General features: G+C 36.2%; 4 protein-coding genes across 9 annotated transcripts; 3 read left to right on the top strand and 1 right to left on the bottom strand.

Moving 5' to 3' along the window:
- Positions 1 to 43: 43 nt before the first annotated feature.
- On the bottom strand, positions 44 to 14,806 carry LOC145217561 (uncharacterized). Of its 2 annotated transcripts, XM_080084825.1 has the most exons (4): positions 14,481 to 14,806; positions 14,056 to 14,223; positions 1,143 to 1,247; positions 44 to 751 (listed from the first exon to the last, which is right to left on the bottom strand). In XM_080084825.1, the coding sequence occupies exons 3-4, from the start codon at positions 1,239 to 1,241 to the stop codon at positions 569 to 571; spliced, it is 282 nt and encodes a 93-aa protein (XP_079940951.1). In that variant the 5' UTR covers positions 1,242 to 1,247; positions 14,056 to 14,223; positions 14,481 to 14,806; the 3' UTR covers positions 44 to 568. The 2 variants fall into 2 exon arrangements, with proteins under 2 accessions (XP_079940951.1, XP_079940950.1); XM_080084824.1 differs by lacking the exons at positions 14,056 to 14,223; positions 14,481 to 14,806 and adding an exon at positions 2,045 to 4,293.
- Positions 4,342 to 6,382, top strand: LOC145219915 (ubiquinone/menaquinone biosynthesis C-methyltransferase UbiE-like). Its single transcript, XM_080087216.1, has 5 exons — positions 4,342 to 4,558; positions 5,187 to 5,298; positions 5,431 to 5,551; positions 5,839 to 5,982; positions 6,296 to 6,382. The coding sequence occupies exons 1-5, from the start codon at positions 4,342 to 4,344 to the stop codon at positions 6,380 to 6,382; spliced, it is 681 nt and encodes a 226-aa protein (XP_079943342.1).
- On the top strand, positions 7,278 to 9,284 carry LOC145217560 (methyltransferase-like protein 27). Of its 3 annotated transcripts, none has more exons than XM_080084822.1 (5): positions 7,278 to 7,494; positions 7,939 to 8,050; positions 8,483 to 8,603; positions 8,821 to 8,964; positions 9,182 to 9,284. In XM_080084822.1, the coding sequence occupies exons 1-5, from the start codon at positions 7,278 to 7,280 to the stop codon at positions 9,257 to 9,259; spliced, it is 672 nt and encodes a 223-aa protein (XP_079940948.1). In that variant the 3' UTR covers positions 9,260 to 9,284. The 3 variants fall into 3 exon arrangements, with proteins under 3 accessions (XP_079940948.1, XP_079940947.1, XP_079940949.1); XM_080084821.1 differs by having other exon boundaries at positions 8,821 to 8,970; XM_080084823.1 differs by lacking the exon at positions 8,821 to 8,964.
- Positions 10,914 to 14,016, top strand: LOC145217559 (methyltransferase-like protein 27). 3 transcript variants are annotated; one of them, XM_080084818.1, is made up of 5 exons: positions 10,914 to 11,130; positions 11,534 to 11,645; positions 12,226 to 12,346; positions 12,820 to 12,963; positions 13,307 to 14,016. In XM_080084818.1, the coding sequence occupies exons 1-5, from the start codon at positions 10,914 to 10,916 to the stop codon at positions 13,382 to 13,384; spliced, it is 672 nt and encodes a 223-aa protein (XP_079940944.1). In that variant the 3' UTR covers positions 13,385 to 14,016. The 3 variants fall into 3 exon arrangements, with proteins under 3 accessions (XP_079940944.1, XP_079940945.1, XP_079940943.1); XM_080084819.1 differs by lacking the exon at positions 12,820 to 12,963; XM_080084817.1 differs by having other exon boundaries at positions 12,820 to 13,333.
- Positions 14,807 to 15,032: the final 226 nt, after the last annotated feature.

Here is a 15,032-nt window from a genome sequence, read left to right as displayed (position 1 = left end):
CTGAATCGTAAGAAGAGTAGAGACTTTGAAGTGTTAAGACTTGTCCAGCAACTGGTTGTAGATTTGACTTTATTTAAATCTGAAGTAATTATCTAATACAGTAATAAATGTTCACAGTGTTAAATCTCTAAGCGCAAAAATAAATGACATAAAAAAGGGAACTATACGCAACCACAACAATACGCAATGATACACAATATCACTGGTGTGCAACAGTCTAGCAGTAGCTTCTATCAATTAACCACTTAAAACATAGGAGTGTGGTTTACAATCGAACTTATCAAGAGCTACTAGATCCGTCGGTTTCTTTGCAGAAGCAAAAAGCAATCTGCAACGTGTGGAAAAACTTTTTGAAATTTGATTGTACAGTCGAACTCAGAAGGCAGCTTCGTTTTCAATACGAACTGAAAGCATAGTTCCAAAAAACAGCACCAGAAAAACTATATCCATCATGAAGTTTTGTGGTTTTCTGGGACACAATTGCTTGGTTGACTCAATTAAAATGGAATAAAAACAATTGCACGTGACAAAATATGTTTTGAATTGAGCAGGAAGTAACATATCCTCTTTAACGTTTCTTTTTCTTCTTTTTTCCTCCCTTTTTGCCCTTCTTTTTCCCTTTCTTCCCTCCCTTCTTTTTACCGCCTTTCTTTTTTCCTTGTTTCTCTTTCCAGGCGGCATATTTTTCCTTCATCTCAGCGGAAGGCCCCTTTCCTGGCACGAACTCCACTCGTTTGCCGAGACATTGTATCTGAAACATACATGCGGACATCCCTTTAAGACTGAGATATTTTACACTGTTTTTCAAGCATCTGGTTTTAAGGTAACAGCCAATGTCCTCACGACCAGAAGTCTTTCTAAATACATAATTTCGTTATCAATGCAATACCAGATCAAGTCGAAAAGATAACGTAGGAACACTTGGACATTCCATACATTTAAAACACACAATGTTCGTAAGATTCTTTTTCGCAAAGTTTCATCAAGTCGATAACAATTTTCTTAACAAATTGAGGCTACAATTTGTATAATTTTTACCAAGAAAATATGTGATAAAGTATTGCCGAGAGCAGAGATGGAACATAGGCAGAAAAGAAGCCGACTGATGCAGGCCTGTGATTAGGTCAGTTTCTCATACCCACCTGGTTACATCTTTTGCAATGAGCTGTTTCGACCATCAAACCAACAAATTCCCCCTTCAAACAATCGTTGCAGAAACGGGTACCACAGAACCGACACATATAGGTCTGAAAACGGTCAAAAGCATGTTTTACAAAGCAAATTTCAATCAATCGGTTTTGACGCATCTTTTCGGGCCGGGTTTGGTTTAGTATTAGAGAATTTTAAGTTAAATATTATTTTATCAACAGTTCAAATCAATTAAGGTTCGTTAAGTTGTCTACCGTAAGGCAAAAAAACGCGGGTAGGCTAATAGGCTAACAATGAACCACAAATGAATGCGAGGTATGACTTAACAGGAAATGTCTGTAGCCTAACCATTAAATAAATTTAATTTGCTGCTTTTATAGCAGGAAGTTATGTTCATGTTTTAATTAAAATATTTAATTGTGTACGCTTAGTGGTCGTTTTTAGCGAGTTTTAACCGTTAGCTCAAAAACTACAGCGTGGGTAGGCTATTCTATATCTTAATAATCAACTGGATCGTATATTTTCAAGTACTCAAACTCAGCATCGTTCTGTTCATTGTAAGTATCTTTTGTATATTCTTTAATTCAACCAAGCACTATTGATACCAGTAAAGTATCAGTTCTATCAGAAATAGTCGCAGCATAGTGTTTGTATATAGCTATAAGACATCCACATTTGCAGTGTTTTGTAGCTATAACATGCATAGACCTATTTGCATGTAAACTTAGTGGAACGAATTTGACAAGGTTTCCGTTTCATTAACTCTTGATTTCACACAAACTTCTCAGTAGGGGGGAAATCATGGCCTTGTTCAAATACCTAAATGACGCAAATTTACTTTTGACGTTCAAACTCAGTAACACTAAAGACGGACAGACTATAAAACAAAACTTACCGTATCGTTATACACACATCCCCAGCGGCACATACTGAAAATGCTTCTTCGGAAACACCAGCAAATCTAATCCATGTTCACAGCAAGCAAACGTCAATATCTTTATCAGTGTATCAGTGCAACGTACAGAGGCAAAGGCCTATACTACCGGCGTTTCTTTCTCCGCCTCAAACATACACAACACAGCAACAAAAGGCTGCAAACGCTAAGGATAATGATTGTGTAAACACGATCGCCGATACTGTGTTAGTTTAGTATCACCGCTTCGTGGGAGTTTTAAGGCTTTCAGATCTATGTATTACCAAGGCGACGAGTGATGCTGGCATATAGTGCACATTTAATATCCCGTAATAAGAGAGTTGATTACATTCTACGAAACTACGACATGTTACCGCCGAATGTTTAGCTTATGTTTTTTTACTGTCAGATTCTGTTGTCAATGGTCAATGTTTTCCATTCTGTTCTGCTCGCAAAGTTTAAGCACAAAAGAAAATCTATGCCTCGCATAAAATCTAAACTAAACGATGTAGGCCTAGTTCAATTCGGCCATTAACTCGTTGCTCAAAACTTGGGTGCTAAATTCAACGCTTCATTGGAAGAAACCTCCATACGAAAGTGACCATATACGAAATCACGGACATTTCATCTCTTTTGTGTAAAAAACACATAATTCGTGGACATATTGTCCTATAACTTTCCTGCTATTTCGCCACAGCAGCACGAATTCCCAACACAAGCATATCCGATACTTAATACGCGAAAGTTCTGTTACTTTTTGACAACATGAAACTGATATCAAATCAGATTGAACCGCCCAGGAGCGCCAAACAACAAAAGCAGTGAATGTGTCGACCCACAAAAGCGAGTTACAATTGGAAGGTGACTTTTCAATACGCGCTCCGACTTTTGGAAGAAAAGAAACGAATTGCCTAGCAGTCCTAATTCAAAATTTTCTGTAAAGTTGTGATCTAAAGGGTGACACGCTCTGGCCCGTCGATCAATAAACCTGCCAAACAACCCAATATCCGATTTAGGAATCACGTCAAGTTAATGGAGCCGTACAAGTCAAGTTTTAAGGTAACGAGTCTTATCGAGCCGGGTCAAATCTCGCAGGTTTTGAGCCTATTCCAAATGGTCAAAAGTGCCTGTTATCCAAAGCGCCTTGCTATCATTCACCAGTGGCCGACAGTTCCTGACCAACTGGCAATGCAACACTACCCATCTGACAGCTATTAATTCTGTCATTCATAACGTATTGCGCAACTGTTTTTGGCTTAACCCTTGTTCTGGTACAATTGTGTCGTTTCCCCACTAAACTGCATTGGGATTGGGAAAAAAACAAATTAGAATTGAACAGAGAAACATACCACAAACAGAGCCTTAAGGGGAGAAGAGGGTACTGGAAGAAAAAGAAAGTTGATCTGTAAATGATTATAGTGAGAATTTTTAAGATAATTATTCGATCTATTCGATGAAATGGAACCGTTCGTTGTAGATTTGTTGCATCTCTTTTCCGTATATCAGACAAATTTAAACTAAACGGCGTAAACAACCTTTAAACTAAACGGCGAACAAAGGATACCACTTCTCCTCTACAGAGCATTGCAGCAACAGCATTGCTCCTTCCTTTCCCCGAATCGCTACAACACACGATGCTCCTCACGGCTCATTTTGCGCTTGGAGGTCGATAAGGAGCCTTCATTTTTCGGCACAATCAGAGCGACAGTCCCTTGTACGAACTGGAGGATGAACACAAATATCAAAGCGATTTTCCAATTTATTCAATGAAAATATAGAAAACGGATTCATTATGTAAAGTATCTCTAAAACAACATTTGGAAATACAATGCTCTTCTGTTACACTTAATTGTTCTGCAGGGTGGTTTCCAGCCCCGGAAGGAAGACAAATGCACGCGCAACAATCCATTACTACATACGAACAAACACAGACACAAAAGGGCGGGCAAAACACTTGAAGTTGCGAAGTGTTTTGATTCAGTTACACACAGTGAGATGGGCGGGTTTATAAAAATCCAAGTTACCTGTTGTAATTCCCAAATATCTCTGCTTTTAAAAGTTTAGCATACGCTTATGTTGCTTTGTATGCAAATATAGGCTACGCTTATTAGTATTCAAATTAGGTTTAGCTGCAAGACAGATAAGAAAAAAATTAAGTTCGATTTGGTCGTTAGTTGTGACTTTTGATATTTAAGTTTTGTGAAACCATGAAGAACACTGACAAACCATTTTCTAACGAGTTTTGTTTTAGTTTCTGCAGCAAAACGGGAAAGTTAACAATGGCCAAGAACCCAGTCATAGATATTTTGTTCGAATCTCTGACGGAATCAACTCAAGAAAACCAGATCTTGTACCGAAAGATTGCGCGCAATTACGACAAAAGCTACAAATCGTTGTCATTATTGGCTCCGACTACTCTTGCAAACACCGTTTCAGAGTACTTTTCTGCTAGTGGACGAAACTCCAAGGATCTCTACACCTTAGACGTGTGCTCAGGTAATGGAACTGTAACAGTTATTTTGCAAGGTAACTGCAATATGTTACTGATAAAAAATACTTGATGTTTACATCAAGAGTGAAGTTTAAACCTTAAAAACAACGTTGCAATGTTGCGTTGATGAAAAGAATTAGATGTATATTTGTGAATTTTAAACCTTAACGGTTAATTGTCTCAGCATTCTTTGCAAGCACAAACACAAAAGATGGTTAAAGAAACATATGTTGCCACTGCCTTGTGATGGGTGGATAATATAAGAAAGGAAATGACGCTCTGGCTTTGGCATACACGCGCGCATTTTTCATCAATCGTTGAAACTTGAGATAAAAGTTGGTCTAGAGTCGCTAGAAATATTTTGTGGCACCTGTTACAATTTAAAAATCGCTGTACCAGGGAAAAGATCCACAAGCAATGTTTAGAAATATTCATCAGCTGAGCTTTTAATATAACACTGAACATGATTCAAAGAACATAAAAATAAACTTGCATACAGATGTTTAATCCGATAACCCACCATTTTCTAAACCAAAACATCCTTATTTCAACAATTTCTTCATCTTGTTTAACAAGGAACGGCATTTGTTAAAAAAAGCAAACAAAGTGTAAAGCGTTCTTTCTCATGTTCAGGAACAGGCCTTTGCGGCGAAGCGCTCCGGAAAGTTGAATGGTTGGGAGTGATTGATGGAGTAGACGGGTGCAAAGAAATGCTCGAAGTTGCTCAAACAAAAGGAATTTACCGGTAATTATAGCATGAATGTGTTCATATGATGCACCTGATACCCTTTTGTTAATATTGAGGGGAAAAACAATAGTAGTTTGAGTTGAAACACACGATGCATTAGCGTGTGCCGTAAATATCTATGTTGTGCAGAACGCTGTATCATCAGTTGATTTCTGCCGAGTCACCGCTACCAATACAAAATTCGAGCTACGATCTGGTGACGTGTACAGGTGGTCTAAGTTTTGGTCATCTACCATATCAATGTCTTGAGGTTGGTTTGCCATCAATGATTTCACAAAAGCAAACTTCAAACTTGTTCAACGTGACACTTTAGATTAAACAACCAACAGCAAAACTTCAAAAGTTAAAAAAAAAATAAGTATGTTTTTAGTCCAATTTCCATTCGCACAGGCAGATATCGGTGTGGGTAAGCTGCAGAAATGCATCATACCTTGTTGCAAAGGCAAAGCGAAATACCCTTGTTTTATTGGCATTGCAAAAGTTCGGACCCACTTACAACGTGGCCATGTTCTGATTTTTATTCCGTTTATGATTTAGATGCTCCTGGACATTCTGGTACCCGGTGGTTTGTTGGCTATCAATGTAAGTAGCTACAAAAATCCAGGATCGGACGTCAAATATCAGGAATCTGTTGAAAAGACTATGAAGCAACTGCTTGGAAAGTGTACCCTGGTGAAGGAGGTAATACAACTTGAAGGTCTTTGCTCAAATTAAAGCCAGTACTCTTGTGCAGTGAAATTAACACAACAATTTAAGTAATGGATCAAAGGCCATCAGGAAAAAAATTTGGAATTACTCGACTTCAAACACTGGTTTCTCACTTCAAATAGATGATACAGGTCTGATCAGGCAACAATTTGCCACATGTCGCGCAGTGATTCATGCTCTTACCTAGAGATTGGTAACGCACAACATTGAATCAAAAAACTATTTTGTTTTTCATCGGCCTTAGATTTCCTGACTTGGAAATTTAAAAACTTTGTATTTTTCACAGGTTCGAGTCGACGTGGTCAAAGATGACACACGCTATTCGCATGGTATTGAATACGAGCAGATTTTGTGCTATCAAAAGGACGCATAGCAAACCAAGTTTCATATTCCGGATAAACATAACCAGATGTTTTCAATGTTTCAAGTCCAAAAAGTTCAATACTTCACGTTTGAGGATTTTTGTGTTGCTTAAAAACAAGTTCAGCAATAAATGCTCATTTTATTAATCATGATCGTAACATGCGTGAATTCTTTAGTTTGAAAACGTTTACAGGTGTAAATTGAAGCTTAACAGCGGTCAGACAAAAGCGTTTCCTGAGTTGCATTATGCCAAAAAACAGGGTATCATTATCAGTCGAGTCTTAGTCAAATCAGAACACCAAACAGAACCCATCATCTCCGCTTCTTTCTTTTAATGCAAGTAGCCCAATTCAAGTACTTTTATTGCTAACATTCGAGTCTATACAAGTCGTCGAAAAAGGTGATTCGAGTTTTCCCAAAACTGCTAAAAAACTTGAATTTGTGCTGCATTTTTAACGCCTGATGAACGATTTGCTGCAAAAGCTTTGATAACTGACTTAGTTTTTTTCTCTTTTTGCATGTATATGTCAGCCTTACAGCTTTTCGCTGCAATGTAACGGGTTGATGCTGTCAATATTCATTCTAGAAAGAACATAGTTCCACTCTGTCTGCACATAAAAGCAAATATTTGCCAACAAGCGCTCCAAGCCAATACAATGGTCGGCATTTAAAGCTACAGGCTTGCACTCCGGTTCAACTAAATGTTTCTGAGTTAAAATTTATGCCTTAAGGCGTTAGCCCGCAACTGCTAGTGTAAGCTGTTGTTTGTTTTATCGTCTCTAAAACAGCTCTTTTGTTGCTGATGTAGTCATCATGAGATAGTTTTGAGAAATTATGTGTGTAAACTAATTTTGTCAATTTTGTTTTTTTTTGTTAACATTTGTCAACAGTAACACGAGGACATAATGGACAACGATAAACAAGACATTATAAACCAAATGTTGAGTCAGCTAACTGATTCAGCAAAACACAATCGGGAAGTGTACAGCAAAGTAGCAAAACATCTCGACGAAGGTCAAAAAGCAGGTGTTAACTTGTCAGTTAATCAAATGACGAAAGGTATAATGGAGATATACAAAGACAAGGAAACTGAGGAGCTAACAGCTTTGGACGTTGCCTGCGGTAAGTATGCATTTTTTTCTGCAGGTGATCGAGGCTAGGCTAATACTAAAACTTGGATCTATGCGGTTTTGACAAAACTCCAACAGAGGTTGATTACGAAGAATTTCGAAACTAATCAAACTTTTCGGTAAAGCATGTTTGCAAGTTTAATCATGAACTTACTGCCAAATAACTGGTGTATAAAGAATACATCATGCATACGTTTCAACAATCTCTGTCGTCATCATCAGTGCAGGCTTGTACACCAGTTCTTTGGCAGTAATGTCCATAATTAAATTACTTTTCAAGTCCGTGTATAGTGTTCCCATGTTTGCAAGGTTTGACAACCATGCAATACTTACAGTTTACTATGTGTCCCTTCTATTTATTTACAAAATCTTTGTAACATGGTTCGACCACAACCAAATGCTGGTGGAATTGAGATTAACACAATCAAATTTTCAGGAACAGGCCGATGTGCTGTTGCATTACGAAACGAAGGCTGGCTTGGACCAATTGATGGACTTGATGGATGCCACGAAATGTTGGAGGTTGCCAAGACCAAGAATGTTTACCGGTGGGATAAATACAGCATTATTTATATATCGAAGTTTTATACACTCGCAAGAGATGTGGTTAGCACTAGTCTTGAAGTATTTTACCGTTCGTGGACGTAATAGTTTTAGTATCTGGCCAAATGTATTGAAGTACCTGACCAATTGAAAGACAATAATAAAATAAGCTGCACTCCAAGATTAGCAAGCACTGTTCAAACGATTTCAAGGCCTTATCTAAATACAAATATATAACAAAAAGTCTGGTCCAGGTTGGTAGTAAGAAGTTACATCCGTCAACCGAATATAAACACAATATCAAAGCGGTTTGGCAATAGAAATGAATAAACCGAAACACATGTAAGAAAGCAATAACGCAACAACTAACAACCACACAAATTCCAACCATTTAGAATTTGTAACAACCAATGATGTATGTTTTGTTACTTTGACAGAACTCAGTATCACGAAATGATTTCACTTGAGACGCCATTGTCCTTAGAAAAATCCTCGTATGATTTGATCACGTGCTTCGGTGGGCTGAGTTTTGGACATATTCCACACGACTGCCTCGAGGTAATAAAAGTCTCCCCATTACATATTTCTACAGCAAGAATAGTCAACACAGCGGAGAACTACCCGGTTTTGTTGATAAAGACCTAAACTGTATAATAGAAAAGACAACAAGTTGCATTGCGCCAATCATAGAAGCATTGGTTGTTGTTTCTACCACATACTTTACCGTTGGGACCAAATTATAACGTTTGAGACAAAACACGATATGTTGTTACAGATGCTGATGGGTCTTCTTGTCTCAGGCGGCATACTAGTTTTCAGTTACAGTGATTACACAAACCCGGGTTCAACAGTGCAATACAAGAAATCACTAGAAGAAAAAATTGAAAAGTTGAAAACCGAATACGAGATCATCAAAACAGTTAAAGTGTTACATTTTTTAAATCTTGATTGGTATTTACGCAAGTCATGGCCTTTTTACCGTGCTGCTGTGTTTGCGGCAAAATAGTCAAAGCAACGGCCAGCGAACACATAAGAAATGTTGGACTTGAAATTTTGCTAAAAGTCATATGTCGGAAAATTGTAAATTTGATTAGTAAAGCAAAACGTTGATTGGTAAATGTTGATTTGTTTTGCAGGACGAATCATACTATCCACGAGCTGATTTAACGAAAATGATGGGAGTCGTCAACATTGCATACATCAGAAAGCCATAACTTATGAATAAAATTGTCGATTGCGGATCTAGTAAGGTCCCGGCAGCTAACAAGGCCCGTTAAAAAACTATTGCATATAACTGAAAAACCATTTAACCGTTCCAGGCCAAACTCGGCATGATTGTTGCAGAGGTTGATATTAAACATCCATTAAATTTTGAAAACGTTTGCAAGTTTTGTTTTTGTAGGATAACAGTTTAAAAAAAATTAAAACTTGGGCCTTTAATACAAACCTATGTTGTTAATAAAGCCCAACATTTTCATGTTTTCAAAAATAGTCTAGAAACCAATCAAACTCATTTATACTTTGCTTCGGTCAAATAAAAGTTCAAACAAGCAACGTTATTAACTCATATTACATATATACTGTTAACTAAGACATATAACTGTTAATCTGAAAGTACTAAAACAAAGAATAAACGACCCCTTGACGTTTGATAACCAAAAATATTAAATGAAAGATTACTTCCACAAACATCTTATTCAGACTTTTTATCTCCCTAAGAAAGCAAAAAAGCAAATTTTGCGCATATCAGTCGCCTTTACTATAAAAGACATTTGAGAAAATGACAAAAAATCATTGGGCCTTATTGCAAGCAATGGCTGACAAACAAAACCGTAATAAAATTTATTTTAAGTATTCTAAACTAAAATGACCCCATTACTAATGTATCCTAATAAGTTTTCATTTCGACAACACAATCTTTTCATTTTTGTTACCAATTTTAACAAAAAATAATAAAAAGTCAAAAATAAACACTTCTTTATTTGGATTGGTCATGATAACAATTACACATAACTTTCAGGTCCAAAAGTTTGTAAATCATTTTGAGTACAAATATATTTTAAAATAACATCAAAACGGAAGCATTTTTTCTGGCACATAAAAAAATATTAGCAGTGGGCCTTATTACCTTCCGGGCCTATATACCTTCAGGTACCTTAAATAAATTTTCCGCCCACAAAACAACGCCACACACAAGGATGCCAAGTCCCTATTCCAAATTTCACTTTTTGTGAAGCAAATCTGACGTTAGTTTCTTTAACCGCTTCAAATATTGGTTTTTGCCCTTGGTCATATTGAATTTTAGTGGTTAGACCAAGGTAATAAATATGGATGTGTGGTAGAATCTTGAAAACAACCAAAAAGTTCGGTGTAGAAAATACGAGTTTTGCATTGAAGACCATCTATTTATTTGTTACTATAGAAAACTATGAACATTGCAGAACATAGAGTGCTCTACGGCGAAGCAATATGTGCATTTCAAACGTTAATTTTTTTTAAAATTTTTCAGAGATCATTTAAGGTCAATCTGTTAGCCTGATGGCTTAGGAAACAATTATGCAAGTGACACTACAGTTTGTCGAGGGTTATGTCGCTTTATTTCAGTTCCATTGCCTTTTAGAGACCAACCTTTTTGTGATGTAATAGATTTGCTGCAATGTGGCAAAGCGATTTGTTGTGGAACTATACTGTACTGTTAGTGTTTTTTTTTTTTTGTTAATTATTATAGCTATTGTAAACTAAATGCCCAAACCCTATTAGCCCGTTTGCACAAATTGTTGCAGCGTTTTTGTCGGCGTAATTAGACACTTCCGCAGTCATAGTGACACAAAAGTCTATGTAGTAATATAGGCTTCTTCTTGAACAACCATGAACATAGACAAACAAAAAATTGTTCCTCAAATGTGGAGTCAGCTGACTGATTCAGCAAAACACAATCAAGAAGTGTACACAAAAGTAGCAAAACACCTCGACGAAGGTCAAACAGCGAGTGTCAACCTGTTAGTTAACCAAATGATGGACGTTATTATGGAGATTTACAAAGACAAGAAGACAGAGGAGCTTACAGCTTTAGACGTTGCCTGTGGTATGTTACATTTCGTTTCATGTTGAGCTACTAAAAACGGTTTGTATAACTTAACAATTTAGGTTACACACAGTGGTGGAAGTGAAATTTTTTGTCAGCCGGTTATATCACAAAAGTCATATTTTTCAGCCAGTTCTGTTACAAAAAGTCATTGACAGTAGGCTAACCAGTAATGCTAACCGGTTCGCTGATCTCATAAAATTTCGTAAGACAGTTCTATAAAACCGGTGCGAACCGGTTGAATCCTACCACTTGCTACACGGTGTTACAAATATATACGTCTTTGTTTTTTCTGTCAGTCTTTTATGCTGAACTACGTCTTCACAAGTTGACACCCAATCGTTTAGTAACAATCCATAACAAAGATTGGACTCAGATTGATACTTAACTATCAAAATTTCAGCGGCGGGTCGATGTGGTGCAGGGTTGCGCAATTTCGGCTGGCTAGGACCAATCGACGGGCTGGATGCCTGCAAAGAAATGCTGGAAGCTGCTAAGACCAAGAATGTTTACCGGTGAACACAATAGACAGTTTATCAGTTATTGGTAACTCTTGCACATCCAGTACAGAAAACGTGGTCATTGAATTTACCAAGTCACCCGCCAGAATTTGTCATCAAACTTTTAGGAGACTTCTTGGGGTTGAAATCAATTTCTCTTTTTATATACAGCATAATATATAAGCTAAATAATTTACATTACACCGGGCCTATTGAAGTCCTCATACCGAAATAGCCGGTCACCAAACATACTGTGATTTATATATGAGTGTGCCGTGATCACTGGTCTGCATAGATGCTTCAGGGCTGATCCCAGTTATGAATTGTGTTCATCTTAAACTAAATACCGTTCTTCTGTCAAATGTATTACGTTATCTCACATTCATTGTCCTGTTCATGTCGCCTTTAGGAGGATAATCCCTGTTATATGCTACAATATACCTTCAACATTTAAAAGGTCCACAACAAAATAATTGTCAAAATAAGAAATAGACCCAAAAATAGTTTGAAAAACTTTTTTTAAAGTGGAAAACCAGTTGTAGGTTTTCAAACCATTTAATCTAAAACAAAATGACAGTTTATCCTTTCTTTACAGAACTTTGTTTCAGGAAATGATTTCTCTCCAGTCACCATTGCCCATAGAAAACTCTTCCTATGATCTGATCATATGTTTTGGAGGACTTAGTTTCGGACATATTCCTCATGAATGTATCGAGGTAAGACTGGGTTTGGTTGCAATGGCACAGTACGAAGTAATTTCTAAATAAGAAAATCATTGACAGAAATTGAACAGGTGTAGTTGATATCATTGGACTAGCTAAAACCAACTGCAAAAAAATGTTCACCTTGCCAGAGGTAATTGTGCAACCAAGGCACAAATAGTAAATAAACGATAAACACGCTGCTTGGACATTACAACAACATTGTAATAAAGCACTAACTATAAGAAGAACTGGTTCTACACCCCAAGCACTGTTACAGCTAAATGATAACTATAAATTCATGATGTACAACAAAAATAAAGCATCGTTGACAAAGGCTGATGCCACATTCACATTCAATTTAAGGAAACAATTAAATACTAATTTCAAAACCAGGCAGTGAATTATAAAACAAGTATACACCTCCCGCAAATAAAACCCAGAGACTGGTAACATCATTACGACAAAATCAGCCTATTTTGTTACAGATGCTGTTTGACCTGCTTGTTCCAGGTGGCATTTTTGTTTTTAACTACAGTGACTACACAAATTCAGGTTCAACAATCAAATACAAAGCATCACTTGAAGAAAGATTTGAAAATTTGAAGACCAAACATGAACTCATAAGAATGGTTTCAAATTGTTCATTCAATATTATTTGTTTCACACAACAGAAACAGAGTATTCTGCCAACCTGCAGCACCAAAACAGTATTGTAGCTGGTTAAATGAGTCCTGGTGCAAAAAATATAAACAAAATTACTCCTTGCATGTGAATCATTTTTGAAAGTGGCATGGTAAAAATTTCTCTCAAATATTTTGACAATGCATCAATTGCAATCTTATGGTTACGTAAAGAAAACTGTTTTAAAACTATATACTGGTCCTCACTGGTAACTTGCAAAAAGAAATTACAAGCCTTTTACATCTTGTTTTATAGTTATTTGTTTGGATTGTTATTTCAAATTTTTTGTAGGATGACTTCAAGTATCTACAAGCTGATCTGCACAACTTGACTGGCGATATCAACATAGCATACTTCAGAAAATCCTAACTTTTGTGTATAGTTTATATTAGAAACATGTTGATTTTACGCTTATGTCAAAACTTTGAATCTTTTATATATTGGTAGTTTAAAATAAGTAAACAAAAAAAATACAGATATAACAAGGCCACTAAATGTTTTACTTGTTGTTGTTGTTTTGCATCATATTATTGATATCTTTATTAAGTTCATGCTAAGAAAGGAAAATGAAACAATATATTTGATGTTCCAGAGTCTCTGCAAGTATGGCAATATGCTTGCCAATGAGGATGTATTCATAATTTGTGGCAAAGAGCTAATTTTGCTGATGCCAAATAGTTTTAACCTCAAGTTAAATGCATATAGCTTCACCAAGTTTGTGATATTGCCTGAACCAAGGCATAACAATAAACTTGTTACAACTCAGTGAACCAACAAAAACTCAAACATTAGACAAAACTGTGCTAGAACCAAAATCAGCCCAAATCATGTGTAATCAATACATATGGTTTTAGTTGCAGGTAATCATACAAAAGATTTCAGTAAACAAAATCTCGGACTGATTCAAGTTTACTGAAAGCTTCAGTTTTGTATGCAAACATCAACATCGATAGGTAAAAACTTTACTCCTTAAAATCAATGTAAAACCAAATAAACGTACATACCAACTTTTTGATCACACAAGGTGAACTATAGTTTACCTATAGGTAAAAGATTATGTCCTTGTTGTAATGCCATTGAATGTTTGCCTATTTCCTTAGCAGTGTGATGTGCATGTCAGAGTCATTGCAACCTCTTGGGTCATTTTGTTGACCGTAAAGTTCTGATTTTCAATGAGAATGAAATTCAACAATGCTGATCCAACTTTTCTAAGGTAGAAAACAAGCACTTAATATTAACACTATAGTGAGTTGAGTAGTGTTAATGACATTTAACAGGAACATTTTAACTGCTATATGCAAAAACTACTCTACTTCGTTTTTAAGCAGATCTAACAACTGACGACAAGCTTAGTGGTGTGTTGCATTAAGGAGATGCAAATAACTTTAAACAACGAACAAATATGGTAGTTTTATCACTTTACTGTTTCAACAAAACATTTTTAAATTGCGTAAAAGTACAATACCTTCAATCTTATTCTTTTGTTGTGGTTGTTTTGCTTCAAATAGCAATACAATTAAAGAGGAATAAGTACAACAAATTAACAATAAAACCAATTCAAGTTGCGCCAATATCATGCTTTCGGAAGACGTTTACAATTTTTAATTCGCTGTAGCGAAATTCCGCCCAATTACAGAAACATTAATTGTTGGACTTTTGTTTTGCGTCAATTTTAGTTTTTCAACCATTTTGATGTAATTTGATGTTTCCTTCCGTTGGTTTTAGGTCAATTATTAAACGCCATAAAAGTTTATATTTTAGGAACTGAAAGTCCGTTCCGCTCTTGAGATTATTCAGTTTGAGTCATCGTCATGCCTGACTCGTTAAAATTATTTTTTCTCGTGACTTCGGGAGGGTGAAAAACCGACAACAATACAACTTAACTTAGTTCCTCATTTATCTTTAAATCGTGATTGGTGAAAGTCAGCTTTTCGTTGAAAAATTTAACTGAATCAACAACTGATAACCTTCGTTACTTAAGATCTACATAAGACAACAATAACGTGAAACGGTTTTG

This window comes from Phallusia mammillata, chromosome 3 (assembly GCF_965637545.1).
Source record: "Phallusia mammillata chromosome 3, kaPhaMamm4.hap1.1, whole genome shotgun sequence".
Lineage (NCBI taxonomy): Eukaryota > Metazoa > Chordata > Ascidiacea > Phlebobranchia > Ascidiidae > Phallusia > Phallusia mammillata.
Note: the sequence above shows the minus strand (reverse complement) of the source record. Positions and strands in the feature narration are given on the sequence as shown.

Excerpts from the sequence above, each read along its gene's own strand:
- LOC145217561 (XM_080084824.1), bottom strand. The coding sequence starts at position 2,077 with ATGTGCCGCTGGGGATGTGTGTATAACGATACG. Across the intron at positions 1,248-2,044 it reads GATGTGTGTATAACGATACG|ACCTATATGTGTCGGTTCTG; the intron begins GTAAGTTTTGTT and ends GACCGTTTTCAG. Across the intron at positions 752-1,142 it reads ATTGCAAAAGATGTAACCAG|ATACAATGTCTCGGCAAACG; the intron begins GTGGGTATGAGA and ends TGTATGTTTCAG.
- LOC145219915 (XM_080087216.1), top strand. The coding sequence starts at position 4,342 with ATGGCCAAGAACCCAGTCATAGATATTTTGTTCGAATCTCTGACGGAA. Across the intron at positions 4,559-5,186 it reads CACCTTAGACGTGTGCTCAG|GAACAGGCCTTTGCGGCGAA; the intron begins GTAATGGAACTG and ends TCTCATGTTCAG. Across the intron at positions 5,299-5,430 it reads CAAACAAAAGGAATTTACCG|AACGCTGTATCATCAGTTGA; the intron begins GTAATTATAGCA and ends TATGTTGTGCAG.
- LOC145217560 (XM_080084821.1), top strand. The coding sequence starts at position 7,278 with ATGGACAACGATAAACAAGACATTATAAACCAAATGTTGAGTCAGCTA. Across the intron at positions 8,604-8,820 it reads TTCCACACGACTGCCTCGAG|ATGCTGATGGGTCTTCTTGT; the intron begins GTAATAAAAGTC and ends ATGTTGTTACAG. Across the intron at positions 8,971-9,181 it reads AGATCATCAAAACAGTTAAA|GACGAATCATACTATCCACG; the intron begins GTGTTACATTTT and ends TTTGTTTTGCAG.
- LOC145217559 (XM_080084817.1), top strand. The coding sequence starts at position 10,914 with ATGAACATAGACAAACAAAAAATTGTTCCTCAAATGTGGAGTCAGCTG. Across the intron at positions 11,131-11,533 it reads AGCTTTAGACGTTGCCTGTG|CGGCGGGTCGATGTGGTGCA; the intron begins GTATGTTACATT and ends TCAAAATTTCAG. Across the intron at positions 11,646-12,225 it reads AAGACCAAGAATGTTTACCG|AACTTTGTTTCAGGAAATGA; the intron begins GTGAACACAATA and ends CTTTCTTTACAG.